Below are 24,989 nucleotides of genomic sequence, written 5' to 3' on the forward strand. Positions count from 1 at the left end.
GAACAAATCTGAATAGGAATAAAAGGTATATCATTGGACCATATCATTGTGTCAATGTTTCATTTCCCTGATAAGCTGAATTTTAAAATGAAATTGCACAGCTTTGATATTTTCCGAAGTGTTACTACATTTGTCATCATCTTCCTTTGAGGACTGTAGGATTGAATTTCAAAGTGCTGATGATGTTTCCTGTAATGTCCTGTGGTGTGATGCAAAAGGGGGCGATAATTCATCAGCTAGCAGTTAATTGTTTTCACTGATGTTGCAGAGATGGTTTTGCCTATGATGTGGAAAATTGAAACAGAAGGATTACAGAAATACTTTGTTCGCACAGCAAACTACTGTAGTTTGCAAAGGTTACTTAAGTTTCATTTCAGCAAACAATTTAACACCATCAAAGATTCTGGATTGAATTTGAAAAAAATAGAGTTGACTAATACACCAAACAATATCCTATGCAAACTTTAAGTCAAATGAAGATACACTCACTACAGCAAGGTTTCCAGAAAAAGACAGGCAGATGATGGATAGATTTTTACAAAGTGCTATCAAACAACAGAAATAAAAACGTCAGCAACTGAGCAAATGATTAAGGTAAAGGTAAAGGTTTCCCCTGACGTTTAAGTCCAGTCGTGTCCGACTCTGGAGGTTGGTGCTCTTCTCCATTTCTAAGCCGAAGACCCAGCGTTGTCCGTAGACACCTCCAAGGTCATGTGGCCGGCATGACTGCATGGAGCGCTGTTACCTTCCCTATTGATCTACTTACATTTGCATGTTTTCGAACTGCTAGGTTGGCAGAAGCTGGAGCTAACAGCGGGTGCTCACTCAGCTCCCCGGATTCGAACCTTCGGTCTGCAAGTTCAGCAGCTCAGCGCTTTAACACACTGTGCCACCGGGGGCTCCGGTGTCCAGTTTTATAATATAATATTTTTATATCATTTTTAATAATATAATATATTGTATATACATATAATATTGATAATATTATAATGTTATACAATATAATATTAATAATAATACCATATAATATTAATTATATGTTATATATTACATATAATATTACAGTATAGTGGTATCGTTCAATATAGTAATATATAATGCTAATATTGTGCTATGCTAATAATATAATATATTGTATGTACATACAGCTGCTCTGAGTTCCCTTCGGGGTGAGACGGGTGGGATATAAATGTAGTAAATAAATGTAGTAAATGAATGAATAAATAATTTTGGACTTAGGCTCGCCCAAAGTCTGACATGACTAGAAGACACCCAACAACAACAGCAATCCTAATTAACCTGACTATCTCATTGGCCAGTAGCAGGCCCACACTTTCCATTGAAATCCTAATAGGTTTATGTTGGTTAAAATTGTTTTCATTTTAAAATATTGTATTGTTCTTTCATTGTTGTTGTTGTTGTTGCACTACAAATAAGACATGTGCAATATGCATAGGAATTTGTTTGTATTTTTTTTCATATGATAATTCGGCCCCTCAACAGTCTGAAGGATTGTGGACCGGCCCTCTGCTTAAAAAGTTTGGGGACCCCTGGATTAGGGAGTAGCAAATCTATCACATTCTGTTTTATTCACTGTATCTTTTGTTGCCCTTTGCACATTTTGTTTCAGTTTCCTTCCTTCTTAAAGTGTATACCATGGCTATACGGGCAGCCAAGGAGTCCTATATGATTACCCGTATAGCGTCTGCAGCAAATAGATCATCGGAGTTGTTTCGGGTCGTTGGGGAACTCCTTCAGCCACCTGTGGTGGAGGAGACTTTTGACGACCCAGCAACTCGGTGTCGCGATTTCGCACACCATTTTGCAGACAAAGTCGCTCAGATACGCCTTGAGCTCGACTCCAATTTCACCACAGTGCCAGGGGAGGTGATTGAGGCATCTGCTTGTCCGATTTTGTGGGATTCTTTTAGGCTTGTTCTCCCTGAGACCGTGGTGGATGTCCTTGGGGCTGTGAGGGCAACCACGTCGGCGCTGGACCCTTGCCCGTCTTGGCTAATTAAATCAGCCAGGGAGAGGTTGGTTGATTGGTTTGTGTTGATCATTAATGCATCGTTGGAGCAGGGTGTCATGGAACCCAGTTACAGGGCTTTGGTAATTCAGCCCTGTAACTGGGAGTCATAACATAAACAATCCCAGGAGCACCTGGCAGAAGAAGATAGAATATGCCTGGGAACTTGGGGCCGAAAGTATAAACAATTATAATTGGTCTAGTGTGTGAAAATGGTAGTAATGTGATATTGGGGGTGGGACTTGATGATGATATTTACGTGTGGTGTTACGTAGCATCAAAAGTTATAAAAATAGTTGTATGTAAACATTGGGTCATTCCTGACTTTTCCAAAGTCATGTGTTCTTCAATAAAGATTGGATTTGAGAGCAACCATCTCTGATCTGCGTTCAGACTGATCCTTTGAAGTGAGCAGGACAATTAAGTCAGGAATCCAGTTCTCACCCTCCTGCAAATTTGCAGTGAAGTGATAATGAGCAGGGAAGGAGATCAAAGCCATGACGGAGCAAAGGGGCCTCCGCTGGGAGCTCTGCCGTTGGCAGAAGAGACATTGCAAGCCATAGCTTCCTCTACGGGGTACCCTAAGCCGGACGGCGTGACCCAGAGGATTCCCAGAGGGGGAAGAGGCGTTCCGGCGGCGGCAGAAACCAGTTGGGGATCTGGAGGAAGCATGCCGGAGACCGTGGCCCAGCGGTTATCCATCCTGGAAACTCATTTATCCAGGCTGTCGGATACCGTGGGGAGAATAGTGCCAATATTGGAAGAGAATCTCCAAAAAGAGCACATCCGATATGGCGCCGAGAGAGAGCCAAGCAAAGGAGGCGATTGGAGCCAGAGGGGACAGCGAGCTTCAACGCAGAGTCCCGCGGCGGCAAGGGACGAGGGAGACGAGGAATATTGGCAAGAGCTGGAGTTCCGGGACAGAATGGCGCGCGAAGTGGAGCGCCAGCAAGCTCTGGGAACTCTGAGGCCGCCAACCCCAACAGAGCTCCCAACCCCCCGAATGGGCGTCGGAGTAGAAAGACCACTGGGGCCAGGGATCGGGTCCAGTGGATTAGCTGACGAAGGCGGAGAGGAGCAGGAGATCCAGGAAGAGGAGGAGGATGTGCCGTACGACGGGGAAAGGCGAGATGCGGGGGCTACAGCGAGGCCAGTATGCGGATGGGGGGAAGGGCCGACAGCGGCGGCAGGATTTCGGGAGCCGCGCAGAATGACCACCGGAGTGGGGCGCGGCGTGATCCAAGGAAACCCGATGCAACCCTTCCCCATGCCTCCCAGACAGCATCAACGGGCCGCTGAATGGATGCCAAGAAGGGAAGATCTCAAGCTAGAATACGGAGGGGAATCAGCCGAACTGAACTTTTTTCTAATTAGCATCAGGGGATACATGGAAGACAATGCACACACATTCCCCTCCGAAGCAAGCAGGGTTCGGGCCATCGGCAACACACTAAAGAGAGGAGCGGCCAGCTGGTATGTGCAACTACATGCCAGACAGGACCCATGCCTGAGGTCAGTGCCCCGCTTCCTCGCCGCACTGGAAAACCGGTTCAGAGACCGGCTAGAGCAATTGAGAGCTCGAGACCAGCTTAGAGGAATAAAGCAGAGGGACAAAACGGTGCCCGAGTACGCAGAAGAATTCCTCCACCTCGCGGAAAGGGTACCAGAGTGGTCTGAAGTGACCAAAGTGGAATTATTTAAAGAGGGACTACGCCCCGAGATTTTCAGCTGGGCAGCGCACAGAGATGACCCCGAAACGCTCCAGGGATGGATTCAACTAGCGGGGCGCGTTGAATCCACCCTGGCCCAAGTAAAGCGCTTCAGGAGCAGCGGCGGCCAGCAAAGACCGGTGGCGAGAGGTCGAGGAGAAACGAGGAAGCAGGAAAGACCCGGAGGGAGGCCGGGGATTCCCTCCAGAGGAGACGACAACAAACCTAAACCGGGATGCTTTGTATGTGGGAAGACGGGCCATCGAGCAGCAGAATGCTGGGCACGGAAGGGGGAGCCGCCAAAACCCTCAAAGCCCAAGCCAGCAACCGGGAGGCGTGCGGAGGAGGAGGTGCAAGCCCCAGAATCTCCAGAAAAATTGGTGAGTCGGGACAAACGCATGATAGTAGTGCCAATCTGCCTATCGGGGCTAGAGAATCGGGCCACCTGCAAGGCATTTGTGGATTGTGGTTGTTCCAGGAATATTATAACTCCAGAGTTAGCAGGAGCGTTGAAATGCCAGCAGATGGCGCTTGACTCCCCAATTGCGTTTTCGCAGCTAGACGGATCAGTGGCTACTGGGGAAGTATCTACAAAGGAAATACGGGAGGTCCCATGTAAAATAGGCAAATGGGAAGGAAGAATATCCTTTGTGATAGCCCCTATTGCCACATACCACGTAATATTAGGGATACCATGGCTCGAACAGGCAAATCCCGAAGTAGATTGGAGAGGAAAGAGCCTAGAATTTAAAGAACAGCAGACGCAATGGGAGATAAGCAAGATTGCAGAAGAGGAGGACGAGGGAGATGAAGAAGGTGAAATAGACCCACTGCTATTGCCACCTGAATACAGAGACTTTGTGGATGTGTTCAATCAGAAAGAGGCAAGTAAATTACCTCCCAAAAGGAATATAGAAGTAGAAATTGAAATAACCCCCGGAGCAAACTTACCAAAACCAAAAGTGTATCCCATGTCTGTGCAGGAGAAGGAGGAATTGAGGAAATACATTGATAAAAACCTGGCGCGGGGCTTCATTAAGCCATCCAATTCTCCTCTCGGGGCCCCAGTGTTATTCAGGAGAAAGAAAGACAACTCCCTAAGATTGTGCATTGATTATCGAAATTTAAATGCAATTACTAAGGACAATAAATACCCTATGCCCTTAGTAAAGGATTTAATTACCGTATTGAAAAAAGGGAGCATATTTACTAAACTTGATTTAATTGAAGCATATCATAAATTAAGGATCAAACCGGAAGATACTTGGAAAACTGCATTTTCCTGCGCATTCGGCCATTTTGAATATAAAATTTTACCTTTCGGTTTAAAAAATGGAGGCGGGTGCTTTATGCAGCTTATAAATGAAATACTGCACCCATTGTTGTACAGAGGGGTATTCATATTTCTTGATGATATCTTGATTGTGACTGAAGATAAGGAAAAGCACGTGAAATTGGTCCGGGAAGTTTTGCAGAGACTAAGAGAAGCAAAGCTGTACGCAAAACTGTCCAAATGTGAATTTAATAAAACTCAAATTGACTTTCTGGGGTATCGGATATCTCCAGAAGGGTTAGCTATGGATCCAGCTAAAGTATCAGATGTAAAAGAATGGGGAGTGCCTCAAACAAGGAGGCAATTGCAATCGTTTCTGGGGTTTGCAAATTTTTATAGATCCTTCATAAAAGGCTTCGCGCAAATAACCGCACCCCTTACTGAACTTTTAAAAACAAAAGGGAAAGGAGAGACAGCAAAAGTAAAAGCTCCTGGCGCCAAACTAAGTTGGACGCCAGAATGCCAAAAGGCATTTGAAACCCTAAAAGAATGCTTCACAGAAGGACCCATTCTAAAACACCCCGATATCAGGAGCCCTTTCATAATCCATTGCGATGCCTCAGACTGTGCGTATGGGGCAGTACTATTGCAAAAGGATCAAAATGGGAACTTAAAACCCTGTGGATATTTGTCCCGGAAGTTCAGCGAAACTGAAAAATGTTGGCCGATATGGGAAAAAGAGGCACTAGCCATATTAAAAGCCTTAGAATGCTGGCGACACTTTCTCGAAGGAAGCGGAATCCCATTTGAAATTTGGTCTGACCATAAGAACCTCCAGTATTTAAAGTCCCCTCGAAAATTGTCCCCCAAACAGATTAGATGGGCACAATACTTCAGCAGGTTCGATTTCCAATTAAAGTTTTTTCAGGGGAAGCAGAATGTCTTGGCAGATGCTCTTTCACGCATGCCTCAACACGAAGGAATACCCACAGCAAAAGAGGGAACAATATTCTCTGACAAACAATGGGGCTTAGCTGTCAGAACAAGAGCACAAACCCAAAAGGAGAACACTGCTATGGTTGAACTCGACGGAAAAGATAATTGGGGAAACGAGCTGAAACAGTCTTATGAAGGAGACCAGTGGATCGCATCCAATGCAGAACAGGGGGAGCAGAAGGGGGGATTTTGGTTTGTGAACAAGAAACTGTATATCCCAGCAACATTAAGGATCAAGATTTTGCATCGTTTTCACAACAACCAGAGCGCTGGTCATACGGGAATTACAAAAACAACAAAAGCAATAGCAAAACATTGCTGGTGGCCAGGGATGAGGAAGGACATAAAAAATTATGTTGTTCAATGTGATGATTGTGCCAGAAATAAATCGAGAGGAGGGAAGCCAATGGGATTATTACAAACAGTAGCAGAACCTACCAGACCTTGGGAATGTGTAGCTATGGACTTTGTGGGGGAACTACCGGTTAGCAAAGGACATCGTTATATTTGGACAGTATTGGACCTGTTTTCTAAACAGGCCCACTTTATAGCACTGACGAAACTGCCATCAGCCGAGAAACTAGCTGAATTGTACATAAACCACATTTACAAACTGCATGGATGTCCCAGTAGAGTGGTCAGTGACAGAGGAGTACAATTCACAGCAAAATTTTGGGAAAAATTCCTGGAAATGCTAGGAGCAGAAAGGAGTTTAAGTTCTGCTTTTCACCCCATGACAAATGGGGCGGTAGAACGTACTCAGCAGACACTTGGGCAGTTCCTTCGAATGTACTCTAACATGAGACAAAATGACTGGTCTCGGTGGTTGGCTTTTGCAGAACTAGCTTTTAATTCGACTATACATTCAGCAACAAATAAAACCCCCTTTGAAGTAGTTTACGGGTATGAAATACAGCCTCTGCCCCAGCTGCCGAGATGGACAGAGAATGAGGGAACAGAGGCAGGGAAATGGAAAGCGCAAATGATGGAATGCTGGAGTCAAGTGACTGCATCCTTAAAAGAAGCACATAAAAAGTATAAAGTATTCGCAGACAGAAAGAGGGTGGAAGGTGATAAATTGGAGAAAGGAGATTTAGTGTGGCTAAGTACCCAAAACATCAAACTGGGGCTACCTTCGAAAAAATTGGGCCCTAGATATATTGGACCATTTAGAATACAGGGTGTTGTCAACGAGGTGACTTTCCAGTTGGCATTGCCAAAAAGTTTAGGGAAAATACACCCTGTATTCCATCGTAGCTTACTGAAAAAATATATGGGTACTTTGGACAAAATGGACACATAGAATTATTGTTTTGTTTCAGGCTTGTGATGAAAGAAGAACCGAAGAGGAGGACGAAGAAAAGGAGGGCACCATGTCATGGAACCCAGTTACAGGGCTTTGGTAATTCAGCCCTGTAACTGGGAGTCATAACATAAACAATCCCAGGAGCACCTGGCAGAAGAAGATAGAATATGCCTGGGAACTTGGGGCCGAAAGTATAAACAATTATAATTGGTCTAGTGTGTGAAAATGGTAGTAATGTGATATTGGGGGTGGGACTTGATGATGATATTTACGTGTGGTGTTACGTAGCATCAAAAGTTATAAAAATAGTTGTATGTAAACATTGGGTCATTCCTGACTTTTCCAAAGTCATGTGTTCTTCAATAAAGATTGGATTTGAGAGCAACCATCTCTGATCTGCGTTCAGACTGATCCTTTGAAGTGAGCAGGACACAGGGGGTTTTTCCATCTTACCTGAAACAAGCTGTGGTTCGTCCACTCCTTAAAAAGGTTTCCCTTGACTCCACAGTGCTGAACAATTTCAGACCAATCTCCAACCTCCCTTTCTTGGGTAAGGTGCTGGAGCGGGTGGTTGCCTCCCAGCTCCAGGGCTTTCTAGATGACATCAACTACCTAGATCAGTCACAGTCTGGTTTCAGGTCTGGTCACGGCACCGAGACAGCCTTGGTCGCCTTGGTGGATGACCTCCGTAGAGAGCTTGACAGGGGGAGTGTGTCCCTGTTGGTTCTCTTGGACATCTCAGTGGCTTTCGATACCATCGATCATGGTATCCTTCTGGGACGACTCTCTGGGATGGGTCTCGGGGGCACGGTTTTGTCGTGGCTCCGATCCTTCCTGGAGGGTCGATCCCAGATGGTGAAGCTGGGAGACGCCTGCTCGGACCCCTGGCCTTTGAGCTGTGGGGTCCCGCAAGGCTCTATTCTGTCTCCCATGCTCTTTAACATCTACATGAAACCGCTGGGAGAGGTCATCCGGAGTTTTGGAGTTGGGTGTCACCTCTATGCAGATGACGCACAACTCTACTACTCCTTTCCACCTAATTCCAAGGAGGCCTCTCGGGTGCTGGACGAGTGCCTGGCCGCTGTGTCTATCTGGATGAGGAGGAACAAGCTGAAGATCAATCCCGACAAGACAGAGGTCCTCCTGGTCATTCGTAAACCTGACCGGGGTATAGGGTGGCAACCTGTGCTGGACGGGGTTACACTCCCCCTGAAGCCACAGGTCCGCAGTCTGGGAGTCCTCTTGGATTCATCGCTTACGCTCGAGGCCCAGGCGTCGGCTGTGTCTGGGAGGGCCTTCGCACAATTGAGACTCGTGCGCCAACTGCGACCGTACCTCGCGAAGGCTGATCTGGCCGGGGTGGTCCATGCCTTGGTCACCTCCAGACTGGACTACTATAATGCGCTCTACGTGGGGCTGCCCTTGAAAATGGCTCAGAAGTTCCAACTGGTCCAACGAGCAGCAGCCAGGATGTTAACTGGGGCCCCTTACAGAGAGAGGTCAACCCTCCTGTTCAAGGAGCTCCACTGGCTGCCATTTACTTTCCGAGCCCAATTTAAGGTGCAGGTGCTTACCTACAAAGCCCTGAACGGTTTGGGACCATCCTACCTCCGTGACCGTATCTCCGTCTACAAACCCACGCGTTCACTTCGGTCATCTGGAGAGGCCCTGCTCGTGATCCCGCCTGCGTCGCAAGCGCGGTTGGTGGGGACACGAGACAGGGCCTTCTCTGTGGTGGCCCCCCAACTCTGGAACACCCTCCCCAAGGATCTCAGACAGGCCCCTACATTGGCAGTCTTCAGAAAGAACTTAAAGACCTGGCTGTTCCAATGTGCCTTCCCAGATTAATAGGAAATCTCCAATAACAAGTCCAATAAGCACTTTATTAGAACTAAGATCTCATATCGCACTCTGCACTTGCCCTATAAGCCTTATATATCACCTGTCACATCAGCACTTTTAATCTTGTACCCATTACTCTGGCCCGGCCCAGTTTTATTGTGTTTTTGCGTATTGTTTATTGCTTGTTGTTTATACTGTTTTAATTGTTTTTAATTTGCCTTTTGTTTTGTATTGTTATATTGTGTGTTGAGGCCTTGGCCTTTGTAAGCCGCATCGAGTCCTTCGGGAGATGGTAGCGGGGTACAAATAAAGTTTAATAATAATAATAATAATAATAATAATAATAATAATACAGTAGTTAAAAAACAGAAATTACAAAAAATACACAATTAACAAGACTTCATAAAACAATTAACACAAATACCCAATTACCCAAACCATAAACAATAAATTAATAACTTACAACATATATCACTAAAATTCCCTAACCTGAAGCTACTGAGGTTATTCGTAAAGCAGGTAATCCAAGATCCTAAAAAGACTCCATTTTCATTTGGCCATATCGCATTGCTAGGTCCAATAGAGAACTTAAGAGGTTATTACCGGCCGCTAACTAGTAGTTGCTTATTATCATTCATCTGAGAAAGCCTGGCTCCACAAGAAGGTCTTAATTTGAGATCGAAAAGCCAACAAGGAAGGGGCTGATTGCACCTCTCTAGGAAGGGAGCAGAGTAAGTGCCCACTGTTAGCCCCAGCTTCTGCTAACCTAGCCATTCGAAAACATGCAAATGTGAGTAGATCAATAGGTACTGCTTTGGTAGGAAGGTAGCAACAATTATTACTCAGTTTTTAATCTGATCTTGTTTCTGAGCTGGTAGTAGCAATATAATAGTGGTTCCCAACCCTAAGTAGGTTCCCTTTAAGCATTGGCAACAGCAAAAGTTTTCTGAATGTCACCTAGTGGCTGTTTTAGACCTTTACATTGATCTGTTTTGCAATGTTTACAGTGGACTATTCAGAAGAAGCTTTAGCTGTACTTCATAAAAAAGAAAATCATCCTGTTTAGCATTGAATTCTAGCAACAACTGGAATTTCTGTGGTTCAGGACCACTCTAGACCCATTGTCTTGCTGGATCACCTCCATCAAGTGCGAAGCAAGATAAGTATGATCCTAATTATTATCCTTCATCTCTCAGCAGCTTTTGATTCTGTTAACCATAACACCTTATTGAATTCAAAGCTTGACCTCCATGTCCACACCTCCAAAATGCCAATTTTCAAGCTGTATGACCTGCTGGTGTTGGTGGGAACTCTGCTGGTGGACATAGTGTTCCTTTGTGCTCCTAAGGTGGTTAATCATCTGGGATTATTTTTATTGGACTAGTAAACCTTTACGAGATGACAATTCAACAGCATACACTTTCTTCATGCAATTTAGTTTTTAAAGCTAAAAAATGAAGATACTAATAACGGCTAAGATGCTAATTTTAGCATGCTTGAGAAACTATGAGCGTACATCTTAGAGATAATCACCTGAAAAATGTTAATTACACATTTGATTTTAAGATTTGATTAGTATTTTATCCATTCCAGTGCTTAAGTTTAATTTGTATCATGCTCATTCATTATAATACTCATTAATTTTATGAAACAATGCACATTACAAAGTGGGAAATATTTCAAATCAAAATATAGTACTGGAAGTTTTTCCAAGTTTCATAGAAACTAATCTATTCTCACATGATTGCTGGGTTTCAGTTTTAACCTTTTTGAACTAGGTTTGAACTGGTACAAAAATACTTTTTACTTCCATTAACGTGACATTTGTGTATATTTCGAGAGCAGTCCTATAAAATAATATGGTAATAAATACCTAGCTTGTGTGTGTGTTTATATTTCCAATTATGGTTTAAATCCAGTTGTGGTTATAGCCTACAATAAAGGCACATTTACACAGGCATTATACCCCAAAGTGGGTGAAAATTGTCCTCCATGGCATGAAAATTGTCTCCATGACATCAAGTTTTAAAGGAAGATGTGAGTTATGCACAGAGCTATCTCATTCCCAAGGTGGGGCACAGTCTCTTAATGTGGTTGCGCCCCATATTTTGGAAAGCTCCTGGGCAACTCTGTAATTTGGGATAGTGTGAGTTGCTGGGTTGGTTCTGAATTGGAAACAGCCCTGCTGTTCACATAAGCCAGTATTGTGGTGCAGGGAAAAGTTGGCACTTACTTTGTAGATCGCCCCTTCCTCTCCCACATTCTCTGACACTCCAGACCAGGGGTCCCCAAACTAAGGCCCGGGGGCCGGATGCGGCCCTCCAGGGTCATTTACCTGGCCCCCGCCCTTAGTTTTATAATATAATATTTTTATATCAGTTTTAATAATATAATATATTGTATATACATATAATATTGATACAAATATTATAATGTTATACAATATAATACTAATAATAATACCATATAATAATATTAATTATATGTTATATATTACATATACAGTAATATTACAGTATAGTGGTATAGTTCAATATAGTAATGTATAATGCTAATATTGTGCTATGCTAATAATATAATATATAATATAATATATTATTATTATTATTATTATTATTATTATTATTATTATTATTATTATTATTATGTACATACAGCTGCTCTGAGTCCCCTTCGGGGTGAGAAGGGTGGGATATAAATGTAGTAAATAAAGGTATTAAATAAATAAATAAATAAATAATTTTAGACTTAGGCTCGCCCAAAGTCTGAAATGACTTGAAGGCACACAACAACAACAACAATCCTAATTAACTTGACTATCTCATTGGCCAGTAGCAGGCCCACACTTTCCATTGAAATCCTGATAGGTTTATGTTGGTTAAAGTTGTTTTCATTTTTAAATATTGTATTGTTCTTTAATTGTTATTGTTGTATTGCACTACAAATAACACATATGCCGTGTGCATAGGAATTTGTTCGTATTTTTTTTCAAATGATAATTCGGCCCCTCAACAGTCTGAAGGATTGTGGACCGGCCCTCTGATTTAAAAGTTTGGGGACCCCTGCTCCAGACCATCCCTACAGTAAATGGTCCATGTAGATGGGCCCTAATTCTTTCCTTAGACAGGTGTGCAGGTGGAGTTGCATCCAGCTGGTTACACAAACATGCCTTAATCTTGACAAGAAATTATGATGCATGTTTTTTTAAAAAAAAAATAAAGAATATTTTTATATGGGATTAGAGCTAGACAGAAAGAGGGAGTTGAATCCCAGATCCCTTGCTAAACCTGAAATGTACACTAGAGAATTAAGCTGAATTGTAAACTACATAGAGCTCATTGAACATTTTATGGAATATCAGCTAAACGATACCTAGTCCCAGTTCAATGTCTTGGAAAAGATCATTTAACATGCTGCTGAAACAAAAACAGCCCCAAATAAATGTGAATCATTAAACTATATTAGAAACTAGAGCCATGTTAACTGCATGCATATTTGTTAAACACCCCACTGTTAAACTTGTAGACTATATTAGATTTCCTACTGAGATGTTATTAAATATGGTAGACATCTTCTATCCAGCTGTTCTGTTTACATCTACAGGAGTCATTAAAACAACACCCCTGAGATTTCATCCACACATTTCAGAAGTTTGTATTTTGAAGGAGCTATTGATATGAGATAGGAAATAGCCTACCAATTTATCTTTACTGAATGCCATATGTTATAAAATATTTCAACTCAATTCACTATGCAGAATTTTCCCCAAAGGAATTTAGTTATGTTAGCCTCAGACAACAAAACAAAACTTTATTATTCAAGGAGAAACCCATCAGAAAGATACTAATCAGAAAATATTCTGCCCATGCTAGTAGAATTTTCAAATAGATTTGCCATACTCCAATATTAATGTTCCACTTTCTTGAGCCTCCAGAAATGCTGAAATACAGTTCCTATCATTTCAGCTAACATGGTCAGATTCCCCCCCCCCCCCCAAATAGAAAGCCAAGGAGAATCCTGGTGGAGGTGGAGAAGAACAGAACCACTGAAGATTTGAGAGAAACAGTGCCATATAATACACATTACCTGATTTGAATTGGATTATATCAGTCTACACTGCTATATAATCCAGTTCAAAGCCAATCATTTTGATTTAATATGGCAGTGTAGAAAGGGCCAAAGACTCTCTGGAAAGGTACTGAAGAAATTCTCAGAACACCTTTTCATATATCTAAGAATACAAGGCTGGTAAGACTCACAATTTTGGGCAACTGGAGTTTACAACTTCCTATGCATTTTCTAGGAGGGGTTAGGGATCTCCTACCATTCCCCACTGACTGGTATCTACTTTATTTTGATACTATGCCATTATCCGGGTGGAAAGGGAAAGCTTGGAAAAGATCATGATGCTGGGAAAAATGGAAGGAAAAAGGAAGAGAGGTTGACCAAAGATAAGATGGATTGATGGTATCCTTGAAGTGACTGGCTTGAACTGGGGCGGCGATGGCCGATGGGAAGCTCTGGTGTGGGCTGGTCCATGAGGTCACGAAAAGCTGGAAGCTACTGAATGAATAAACTACAACATCCGGGTAGAGGCCAGTAGGGAGTGATGGAAAGAGAAGGATAGTCCATTTTATGTTGATGGATGGGGAGTTGAAGGAGGAAAACTATTTCCCCCCATTTTCACTGGTTATTCCCTTACCTCACCTGCTTCCCATATCATAAATGAGGGTTGTTTTTTCACAAACTTCACTTTAGAAACACTTTAGAAACAAAGTGCCAGCGCCTCCAGTATTGTAATGACTTCTGAACCATTTTTTATGGATCGCACATCCCTAGTAGCATAGCATCAAGTGAATTACTGAAAGAAGGAAATTGCTTAATTCTGTGAGAAAGACTTCTGCTGTTGAAACTCATTTCCTTGGAGAACACTTGAAATGCTAACTTTGAAGTGTGCAGTATCAACAAACTAAGAAAGTGCATGTATTCATATAGAGCTGTCAGTATATGATCATTATAATTATACATATAATTATATGGCAGTTAGTGGATTAATACCTCCACAAGAAACATTTATTCCTACTCTATTTTTTAGAGTGGTTGTTGAAAGTGGCTAAATTTGCTGTTAGATGACCTTTCACCTAGCCTTTTAAAAATAGTGTAATAGATAAAGAAATGTCTGCACTGGATATTGATGTCTTGGAGAAGTTTATTTTCAAATGCACTCATAGGCATGTTCTTTGCCAAAAATAACAAAAACAACAACAGCAATAACAGCAACAATAACAACAATACTTCACTGTTGACTGTCACTTTTTTCTACCCATTTGTCACCGGTGCATTGATATGCATCTTTCTGGAAAATAGAGGAATAGAAACCCTGCAAAGGTAGTTTGAGGCTAGTTTCCGTGTTCAGTGTAATCACCTTCTTCAAACTGGTCCTAAGTATGGCAATCTGATCATCACCACAGGAAAACTGGTGTCTTGCAAACCAGTTCCAGGCTGCATTATAGTGTCAGTGTAGATTCTCTCTCTGTTTTGCAATGGACCCTCAAAAAGTAACTTCCTTGCCTTCTCCTATCTCCAGTTCACCCAGAACTTTCCAACCCATGTGAAAATTGAGAATGATTAAGCAAGGCAAATGCTGCGATTCCAACACTGTGCAGATAACGGTTACCTACATGGGGTAGCTTCCTAGTTGCTCATTTCATTATCTAGTCCTGCAGTTCATTAGTTCCCTCAGCGCCCCATTTTACTTGCAAAGAGGGCTCCGTTTGCTGACTGCGTTGAAAAGAACGCTCAGGAGATGCGATTAGTAGTCGCTTGTTTCAGTAAACACTGACTGTAACATATGCCTCTCAAGTAATGTGTATCCAAACATACAATTTACAAATAATTAACATCATGTTAATTAGTCACATTAATTTATGCCACTTTGTGGAATTATTTCCTCAGAGTCTTTAGGAAGTCTGCCAGCAGTTTGAGCCAAAGAACTGTGAAAATTTGCTTGAAGTAAGTGTTGTGATTGGCTGTGACACACAGTGGGAGCAACGGCACTCGGGGCCATAAAGACTGATTGAAGATGGCTCTGTCATTGAGATGGGCCAGCCAGGATGTTGCATGTACTGAATCCAAGCCAAAAAAAATGTGTGCATAAAGAGCTCTCTACACTTGGTTGTACTGTGAAAGATCTGCAGACCCCATTTTGGACATACAACCTCTCCCAGAGCTGTTGAATGAGTGGATCAGAGTTTATTACTAGAATAAATACAGAAATAAATACAGAAAGAAATGTGTTCTGAAGGAGCCTGAGACATTCCCCTACTTGATGCAGAGAAGCAAATTGTATTCTCTTCTCTCATAGTCAACTAATATAGTGCCTCAGACAGTCATTTTGGCACCTAGGGCAGTGTATCTCATATGCATCTCCCTTATTTTCTAGTTGTAAAAGTCAATTCATAAAAATAAAATAACTATGAAGTTGCCATACTATATTAACATCTCAAATCTGCTCTCTGATGGTAGATGTAACCTTGAATTTAGCAAATGTATAATTTACGTTCACTGGTAGCCATATTAAGTTCTTTATACAAATTACTTGGCAAAAGAAATTGATGTCTCATCAAAAAGAACATGCCATACATTTGAACTAGAAACTCATTAAATTATCTTTACAATTCTGCTGGTTGATACAAAACATCACGTGTAGTAGTGGCATATTCAAAGAAGTGATTTTTCACTATTGGTTCTTTTCATAATTGTATTGGCACAGCCAGTGTATCCAGTTGTATTCCACTTATTCTCCTTCATCCACCCAAGGAAACTTTTATTTATTTTATATAATGCAAATGTGATTTGGCTGAGATACAGCAACTGAGATTCATCCTGGGCGTCTCAGGATTCAATAGAGCTGTGATAAGACTACAACACTAGTAACTACTATACCATACAGGTCCACTGCTTGGCTTCCCAGAGGAGCATAAATATGTTTTGCTTGATTTGCTATTAATAGTTTACTTTGCCTATAGCAGTGGTTCTCCCCAGATGTTTTTGGGCTACAACTCCCAGAAATCCCAGGCAGTTTACCAGCTGTTAGGATTCTGGGAGTTGAAGGCCAAAAACATCTGGGGACCCCAGGTTGCGAACCACTGGCTTATAGGTTATGATAAGAATAGGTTCTTTAGTGACCTGAGGCTTGTGGTCTGAGCACAGAATGTGCCCCATCTCACCACAGAGGATCAACTCCCTTGGTCGGCTACCCCACACCTCTAAAAACAGATCACCAGTGTATTCAGCATAATTAAATTGTCACGTTTCTTGCCTGATGAAAAGTGGACAGAAACTGTATACTTTACTTTTCCAAAGGGCCAGTATATCCCTTATCTAAAACCCAAATTGCAAAATTGCCCACATGGGTGGCTGAGATAGGGATACTTTTGTTTTCTGATAGTTCAATGTTCAGAAACTTTGCTCCATGCACTAAATTATTCAAAAAATTGTGCACAAAGTTACCTTCAGTCTATATGTGTAATGTGCATATGAAACATAAATTAATTCATGTTTAGACTTGGATCTCATATCCAAGATAGCTTGGATCTCATATCCAAGATAGCTTGGATCTCATATCCAAGGGGCTGGGCTGTGGCGCAGGCTGGTAAACAGCTGCTGCAATAAATCACTCTGACCATGAGGTCATGAGTTCCGAGGCCAGCCCGTGGCGGGGTGAGCACCCTTCAATTAAAAATAAAATATAGCCCCTGCTCATTGCTCAGCAACCCGAAAGATAGTTGTATCTATCAAGTAGGAAATAAGGTACCACTTATAAAACGTGGGGAGGCAAGTTTAACTAATTTACAACGTTGGAATGAGGAAGTGAGGAAGTGCCATCAGAGTGGATGATGAAACAGCTGCTCCCCCCTGTGGCCAGAATCGAACATCCCCTCAGGAGAAGGTTAAATTGCCTCTGTGTCTGTCTGTCTGTTGTCTCTGTCTCTGTCTCGGTTCGATGTGTTTATGGGCATTGAATGTTTGCCCTATATGTACATAATGTGATCCACCCTGAGTCCCATTTGGGATGAGAAGGGCGGAATATAAATACTGTAAATAAATTATACATATGCAAATATTTAAATACAGAACACTTTCAGTCTCAAGCATTTCAGGTAGGAGATACTCAACCTCTACTTTCTTATAGTCATAGTTGCAAACTCCATATCATTGTAACTAATAAAGTATGTCAATGAGGATAAGCCTGCCTAACCATTCTGCCCTCAGTTTCTTTCTTTCTTCTATCTCACCCATCCTTAAAGGTGTATGAAAAATATCCCATACACCGATTATATGGGACACATTTGAATTTAGGTCTTAAAGACAAGTCAACTCATGTGTGAAGAGAGAAGCCCGGCAGGCTTGGCTACACTCAGCCAATCACAGCATTCAGAATACTCTGAGAAGAGGCTGGAGCAAAAGGGTAATACCAAAAAGATAAAACTATTCAATAGATCTAGTTAAACAAAAGTCTTGACAGCTATGGGACAGGGACATCCTACCTACAAATGGATTTAATCATGAGGATATCATATAAAGCCATTTAGGAAGAAGATAAGATCTCAGTAGAACTTTGGTGTGATGGGAATTGGGAATGTGGAAAGAGTTTGGAGAGAAGTGTTACCTTGTTTGAAACCCAGAAGTATTGTAAGTGAAACCAGCAAAATGCTAGATCAGCCTTACTCAAATCTTATTCTGCAGAAACCTTTAAAATAAAATGTATGGGGCTCATGAACAACAGCATAAAAATTACACCTACAGATATTTTTTCCCCAGTGATGCATTTTTTTTGCAGAATCCCAGGGATCTTGGAACAATAAAATTTAAATGTTTTATTTTCTTTATTTTGGTATATTTCAATTGAATAGCTGATGCGAATATCTTAGGGCTCTTCTACACATGCAGTAAAACCCGGAAGTAACTGGGACAAAAGGGAGGGTGGCTGAACGCTGTTTGGGGAAAGTGCGGGTGGAATCGGGTTAACAGCTGAAAACACGTTTAAAATATGCATTTAAAACCTGATTCTGCCCCCAAAATATGCATATCCACATGACTGTATTTCCCTGCAGTGATGGAAAACACGGGACTTCCTTCCTGTCCCCCCGTGTTGACTGCTCCAGCACACATGCATATTTTAAAAGCCTGAAATAGCTGATAAAACTGCCTAAAATGGAGCCAGGGACACACAGGTAGCTAAAGGGAAGCAAAATTGGAAATCAATTAGAACTCTCTGCAACCATTCTTTAGAACTTTATAAGAGCTTGAATTTAAAGTTGGGTGAAGAGAATAAGAAATCTGCTTGTGTGTATTTTAGGATCTCCGCATGGGCATATATGAGGTCCAAAGCATCTTGGAGAGATTTTAAAAAACCAAAACAATTCTGCCGGATGTTCCCTGTCCTCCCTCCGTCTTGTGGGCCTGTAAAATCCAGTTCAAAGGAAGGTGTGAGGATGGGGGAGGGGGAATTTCCCATGACTGTGGCGCAGGCGGGAGAGCAAGCCAACTACAATTAACTGCAATGAATCACTCTGACCAGGAGGTCATGAGTTCGAGCCCCGCTCGGAGCCTATGTTTGTCTTGTCTTTGTTCTATGTTAAAAGGCATTGAATGTTTGCCTATATGTGTAATGTGATCCGCCCTGAGTCCCCTTCGGGGTAAGAAGGGCGGAATATAAATGCTGTAAATAAATAAAATAAAATCTGTGTGGACTTGCTATCAGGTCCCAGGAATTTTTGCCCCACTTTTAAAGCCTGCATTTTGATGCTATCTGTACATGCCGTCAGTCATGAACCTACCACACTATTTCTATTGATCAACACATCCACTAATTCATTATCAGATCCAGGGAGGGATCTTATGGGTCAAAGGGCAAGGTAAGCAAGAGGAACCCAAGGGGTGGAACTGTGGGATCAAGCTGGGTAACTGTTCTGTCACACCATGCTAGTAGTACTTTTCTGGGAATCATTCTTAGCAGTCCAGACTCTCTTAGCAAACAAATGTAATGAGAAGGTACAAAGCCACACTTGTTAGTTTTCTTTCCTTGTGTAGAAGGAAGTGGTTATCCTAAGCAGAAATTCTACTGAAGAATTGAATACTGAGGGTAGAGGACGAAGCATGGCATTGCAAATTTAGAAAGTCCTGGATCCATTAAGAGATAAAGGCTGCTATAAATCCACTCAGTCCACTCAGCCAGGACATGCTGAATGCTTATCAATATGAGCAGATTACTAATTAAGCTGTGTTCAACAAACAAAGAAAAGAGAACTTAGTTCAACCCCCCACCCCCCACCCCTGTTACATTTTAATTTCTAAGTATGAAGAGCTACAAGTCTGAGGAAGAATTTCTGGAGATATTTCACATGAACAAGGATGCCAGAAAATCAGGATTTTGTTTGTAACAAATAGAAAGAAAATAAATAATGCAACCAGTTCCACAGGTGATGTCATGGATAGCCCTGATAGCAAGGGTGAGGAGGTTCTGTTTGAAGGGCCCAGTAGCTTCCTCAGCTTGGAAAAAGAGCATAAGGAGAAAGTTACCACTTCTCAGCCTGCAGAGTAGAACAAGCAAGTTCATCTGAGCATGTTCTGACTCTTTTGGACCTAGGAAGGGAAAAGGCACAATTTTGCAGGTCCTCCAGGTTAGCAGAGAAATGAGCTCTGAAAAGGCAAAACCTGGGGAAGGTAGAATAAAAGGTACTCAAGTGTGGCACCTTGTTGCTAGCAGCAACTTCAGCATTTGGAGTTGTAACCTGTTGGTGATTTCTGGACTGTGGTCTATCTCTTGGACTCTGGCATTTGGATTTTTAGATTAACCCTTGACCTTTGTCTCTGTTGATATCAGCTATGCAACTTGGAACAGGACTATTGGCTTCACTGGTGTTATTCCTTGCTGTTATTGTTTCTCGGCTGGATTTTGTGGTTTGGACTCGGATTGTTTGTTAGCCTCCTGTTTGAGTCTAGGCTTTTGACAAGTAATCTCAAATATAGCTGGAAAAACTAACTTAGATTTTATCCTGTATGGTAACAAACTAATAACACTACCCAAATTGTCCAAAACTGTTTTGAATCAACTGCTATTAATAATTTAGATTTATTCCCAAAATTTGCAATCAGTTCCAAGCATAGCTAAAAGCTTTTTGGACTTTCATACAATAATGTGATTATATTATATTAAATAATAGGTTCCTGGTTAAAGGAAAATTCTTTCTAATTTTTGTTCTTATCCCATTTTTTAAACAGAAATACACATATTTCCAAGCTGTTAGATGTGGAATCTGTGGATATAGAGGATTGACTCTTCCAATGTTTTCAGCAAGGAGGTTTAAAAATTACAGATCATTTAGTAGTAAATAACAAACATTTCTTAGTTGAAAAAAATGTCCTAATTGTGTTAACACTTCTCACTGTCTCCGCTGAAACTAATTACTTAAATAAATCAATTTGTTAAAACAAACATTACAGTACATTATTTGTTGGCACTCCAACAGCTGTTTTTAAGCACCAGGCTAAACCGAGATTTCATATGAATAAATGTGCTTATTTACATGAATAAATTTGCTTATTCACACAGGAGAAGAGAAGGTTCCCCTTTGGGATAGCAAGGGCAGGTTGGGGTCACAATATAGAGCAGGAGGCACAGGGCGTTCCTGAATTTTAAATGGTTTGAAACATAAAAAATGCACTTCTTTTGTAACTTATGAGGGATGGTATTGCCCAGGAAAAGAAAACAAAAGAACTGGGACATGCTGGGCATATATTGAGCTTGCTAAGTTACAGCATTTTCCAAATAAAGATTTCACAAAATGTACATTGCCATGAAAAATTTGACAAGATACCTATGGTACAACACAAGTGGTCAAGAGATAACTGCTTTAATTAAAAGCAAATTAACAAAGCACAACAGAAACAGTGATTAATAAATTCCCTGAATAATTCTACCACTTAATCAATTTCTGCCTTCTGCCACAATTTCTTCAAGTATACAACAATGAAATAACTACTTTTATAATCAAATGGGTCATGCCATAAAGCATAATGGATAAATCCTTCCTTCCATTCTGTTCATAGTTCAACATACACATTCAGAAAGCACAACACATTCATTCTAATAAGTCTATTTAGCACACAGTCCACAGAAACCCCTTCTGTTCAATCCTGGAATCATTTCACAGTGACAGCACTAAGCAGGTTGACTTGGGTGGAAAATGATAGAATTTGCTTGCAGGTTCTGGACTGTGCTACATGTTGATATATTAAATCCAGGATAATTAACGGGATAGTCCTACACATGTTTACATGTCCAGTGGGCTTGACTTCCAGCAAAAACGGCAGAAGTTGGCAGATTTAATTTACTGATATTCCAAATGATGATATCTATGCAACTATGTCCTTTTTAATCTTTTAAAAATACAATGCTAGAAGTTCTGGCAATTTTTTTCAGGGTTTGCTTTCCTTGGCAGAAAGTATATGGGAGACTGAATTACGGATTCACAGGCTGATAAAGCATTAAAGACACATGTATTTATTATTTATTTACAGTATTTATACCCCGACCATCTCACCTCGAAGGGGACTCAGAGCAACTTACAGAATACACATACGGCAAACATTCAATGTCGATTATACAATTAACAAGGACAGACAACTCAAACAGATGTAAAGGCAGTTTTTCCCATCTTATTTCCAGCATCTTGGAGGCTGTGCTCAACTCCGGCTATTGAGGGTGCTGTCGCTCCATCTTCCATGCCAAGGAGCTTTCTCCCAATCGATATCATTAAGTGCACCTTTATTACCTCTCCACTAAAGGCAGTACCCATTTATCTACCTGCATTTCTGCTTTCAACCTGTTAGGTGGGCAGGTTAGCTGGGGCTGATGGCGGGTGTTCACCCTGCCTGGGCTTGAACTGCCAACTGTTTGATCGGCATGATTTTTCTGCAGCACAGTGGTTTAGCCCAGCCCCAAAGTCTCACAATATCAACAGGACATTGAGATTCAAGCTGCACTCCCATGTTCATACAGATATCCTTTGCAGTTCAGTCATGCTACAGAAAACATTTTGCTTTCACTGGTTAATGAAACATAGGATTTCTGTGGGTGTCTATATACCAGCAGCCCTAACAAAATTGGAAAACATACAAAACGAGACAACACCAAGAGCGAGCAAGGTGGAGGCATCTTGTTGTGTGAAACTTGAGTTTGGGCCTTTCTGGTCCATTGTCTTTACAAAATCCACCAAACAAACAAATAGAAACAAAACAAAAGTACCTGACAATACAAAGTGTGAAAGAATCTTTAAACATTAGAACAACCAATAATATCAAACCATCTATTAAAACAGGAAAATCTGATTCCAGAAGTGGGGAAATGTTCAGGGATGGGTCATGTTTCATGACTACACCCCCCTAACAGATCACACTGGCATGTCTCTGGTTTTTTTGTTTGTTTGTTTGTTTGTTTTGTTTTTTGTGTCAGGAGCAATTGGAGTTGCTTCTGGAGTGAGAGAATTGGCTGTCTGCAAGGACGTTGCCGAGGGGACACCCGGATGTTTTGATGTTTTACCATCCTTGTGGGAGGCTTCTCTCATGTCCCCGCATGGAGCTGGAGCTGATAGAGGGAGCTCATCCACACTCTCCCCAGGTGGGATTCAAACCTGGCAGCTTTCAGGTCAGCAACCCAACCTTCAAGTTATGAGGCTTTTATCCCCTAGGCCACCAGAGGCTCCAATGTCAGTTTTGCAGGTTTGAAGCACATTGCTGTCCTAACCACCGCATTTATTATTCTGATTAAAATGACAGAACAAAATTAAATGTGAGAATGTTCCAGTCATAGAGTAGAAAGCTAGTAAGAAAATATTTTTATGTCTCTAGTAAAATATGTTTAGGTAGTTGCATTGATTGTGCATTGGTGTTTAATTTTGTATTAGTCCTATGTCACATAACCTTTATCACCAATAAAGCTGAAACGCCTTTCCACAACAAAAGGTTAAGAAAAAAAAACTTCCACAGTGAAATATATAAAAAAGAAGAAGTCATTTTGCAAAAGTCCAAAGCTAAAGAACCAAACAGGGTACTTGAAAAGCACATTTTTCAGGGATGTGGCTCATTTAATTAATTAATATCTTAATTGATAAGCTAATTCTGGAGACATGTTTCTGCTGAAATGCCAACCTAAGTCAATTGTTTTGTTAAAAAGAAAATAAGTTGCCCCTTTTTATTAGCGACATTAACTTAATTGATTCCCATAACGTAACTGATTTCAATTAGCTTCCATCAGAGCTCTGCTTCATGCCGTCAATGCAAGTTTTTTAGGCAGACGTTCCCTATTGTCCTGAGAACAGTTCTCCAATTTTTATGTTATCTTTTTAAGTTTGCTTTTTTCTCTCAGTTTTATTTGCTGTATCGATATCCCAGCTTTTGTCCAAGAAGCTCAAGGCAGCACCACGGGTTATCATGGGAGACAGTGATAGGCTCAAGGTTATCCAGAGATCATCATTGGGTGAGTAAAGGTGTGGATATCAATCTTTCAATCCTGTTCAGATGCTTTAACTGTGATCCCATTCTAACTCTGTCATTAGCCCCTGTATTTCACATTGTTATACAGTACCTGTCTGTCATATCTTGCAAAATGAAACCCCATATTACACATTGTATTTGGTTAGTATGGGGCTAATTGCATATTATCTGCAAATATACTCTTGAAACACCAGTGGCTTTTGGGTTTGTTTTATAATGTGTCACATTGATGAGAAATAAATTACAATTAAAAGTGGCAAAGAAAAGTGCATTCATCCCTTCTCTTGTTTTGTATTTCTCCTTTTCAAATTCTCAAAACCGCTTTTTGGAAGATAAAAATGGAGGCTAGGAAAATTCTGTCACACAACTTCCAGGTTTCCATAATGGCACCCTATTAACATAAAACCTTCTGCTCTGAGAAGTCTTTCGGGAACCAAATTAGACAGGCCAGGGTTTCTATTTCAAGGTAAAACTCCCCTTATTTCAGAATATTGTTTTAAAAAACCCTAATCTCTCAACAGTTCATGTTCCAGTCCCGTTTTATTATATTTTAATAGCTTTTAATTCTGTTATGTTGGGAGTTTCTTTGAGATGGTGTACTGACAACTCAAATGTTACATATAGAAAATAAACATAAATCTTCCAAATACATTCACTTGAATATTCAAGAGTAGGGGATCTGGAGCATTCCTGGTCCAGAAACAAACCGCCTTGGTGTTTATTTATAATGTACTTGTAGGCAATAGCACTGTCTGATGAATATTAAATTGTGGATTTTTCACTTTTTCTTGTCCCCTGTCTTGAGGACTTAAGAGTATAGTGAAACATAACCATAATAATTATTCAAATGGCTTCTGTAAGTTATATAGGCATGGAACAAATTCCACAGCCCATGATGTGCTACTATATAAGGCCAATCAAGGCCAATTTATAAGGCCAATCAAAATGGGGGGAAATTCACTGTACCACCTCTTGAAACACAATATTTTCCCCATCGGCTAATAATGATAAGATGGATCTAAAGGCACGAGGTCCTACATGATCTTGGAAGCTAAACAGGGTCAGCCCTTTATTAGTACTTTGATAGGAGATTGCCAACAAATAACAAGTGCTGTAGGGTTGTATTTAAGAGGAAGGCAATGGCAAACCACCTCACTATGTAACGAAATTTGAAAGATTTTCTGTTCCTGGTTTGAAAGTGTTATTTCTTGTTTAATAGTGCAGTACTCACTTTGAAAGTAGTTGTTATACTCCATAAAACTTGTTTGTGGCTGC

The 24,989-nt window shown here is 41.2% G+C and overlaps 2 protein-coding genes across 9 annotated transcripts in view; one reads left to right on the forward strand and one right to left on the reverse strand.

The window, feature by feature from the left end:
• Positions 1-24,989, reverse strand: part of ldb2 (LIM domain binding 2) — a 344,653-nt gene that overhangs the window by 114,787 nt on the left and 204,877 nt on the right. The gene's annotated exons all lie outside the window — the stretch shown is intronic.
• On the forward strand, positions 2,088-7,698 carry LOC134299376 (uncharacterized). Its single transcript, XM_062982106.1, has 2 exons — positions 2,088-4,118; positions 7,330-7,698. Exons 1-2 carry the CDS (start codon positions 2,502-2,504, stop codon positions 7,411-7,413), a joined length of 1,701 nt encoding a protein of 566 aa, XP_062838176.1. The 5' UTR covers positions 2,088-2,501; the 3' UTR covers positions 7,414-7,698.

Source organism: Anolis carolinensis, chromosome 5 (assembly GCF_035594765.1).
Source record: "Anolis carolinensis isolate JA03-04 chromosome 5, rAnoCar3.1.pri, whole genome shotgun sequence".
In the NCBI taxonomy this organism is placed as follows: Eukaryota; Metazoa; Chordata; class Lepidosauria; order Squamata; family Dactyloidae; genus Anolis; species Anolis carolinensis.

What these genes read in the sequence shown, in the direction of transcription:
- LOC134299376 (XM_062982106.1), top strand. Translation starts at nt 2,502, where the DNA reads ATGAGCAGGGAAGGAGATCAAAGCCATGACGGAGCAAAGGGGCCTCCG. An exon ending in CAGAATCTCCAGAAAAATTG is followed by an intron (nt 4,119 to 7,329) that starts GTGAGTCGGGAC and finishes GTTTTGTTTCAG; the next exon opens with GCTTGTGATGAAAGAAGAAC.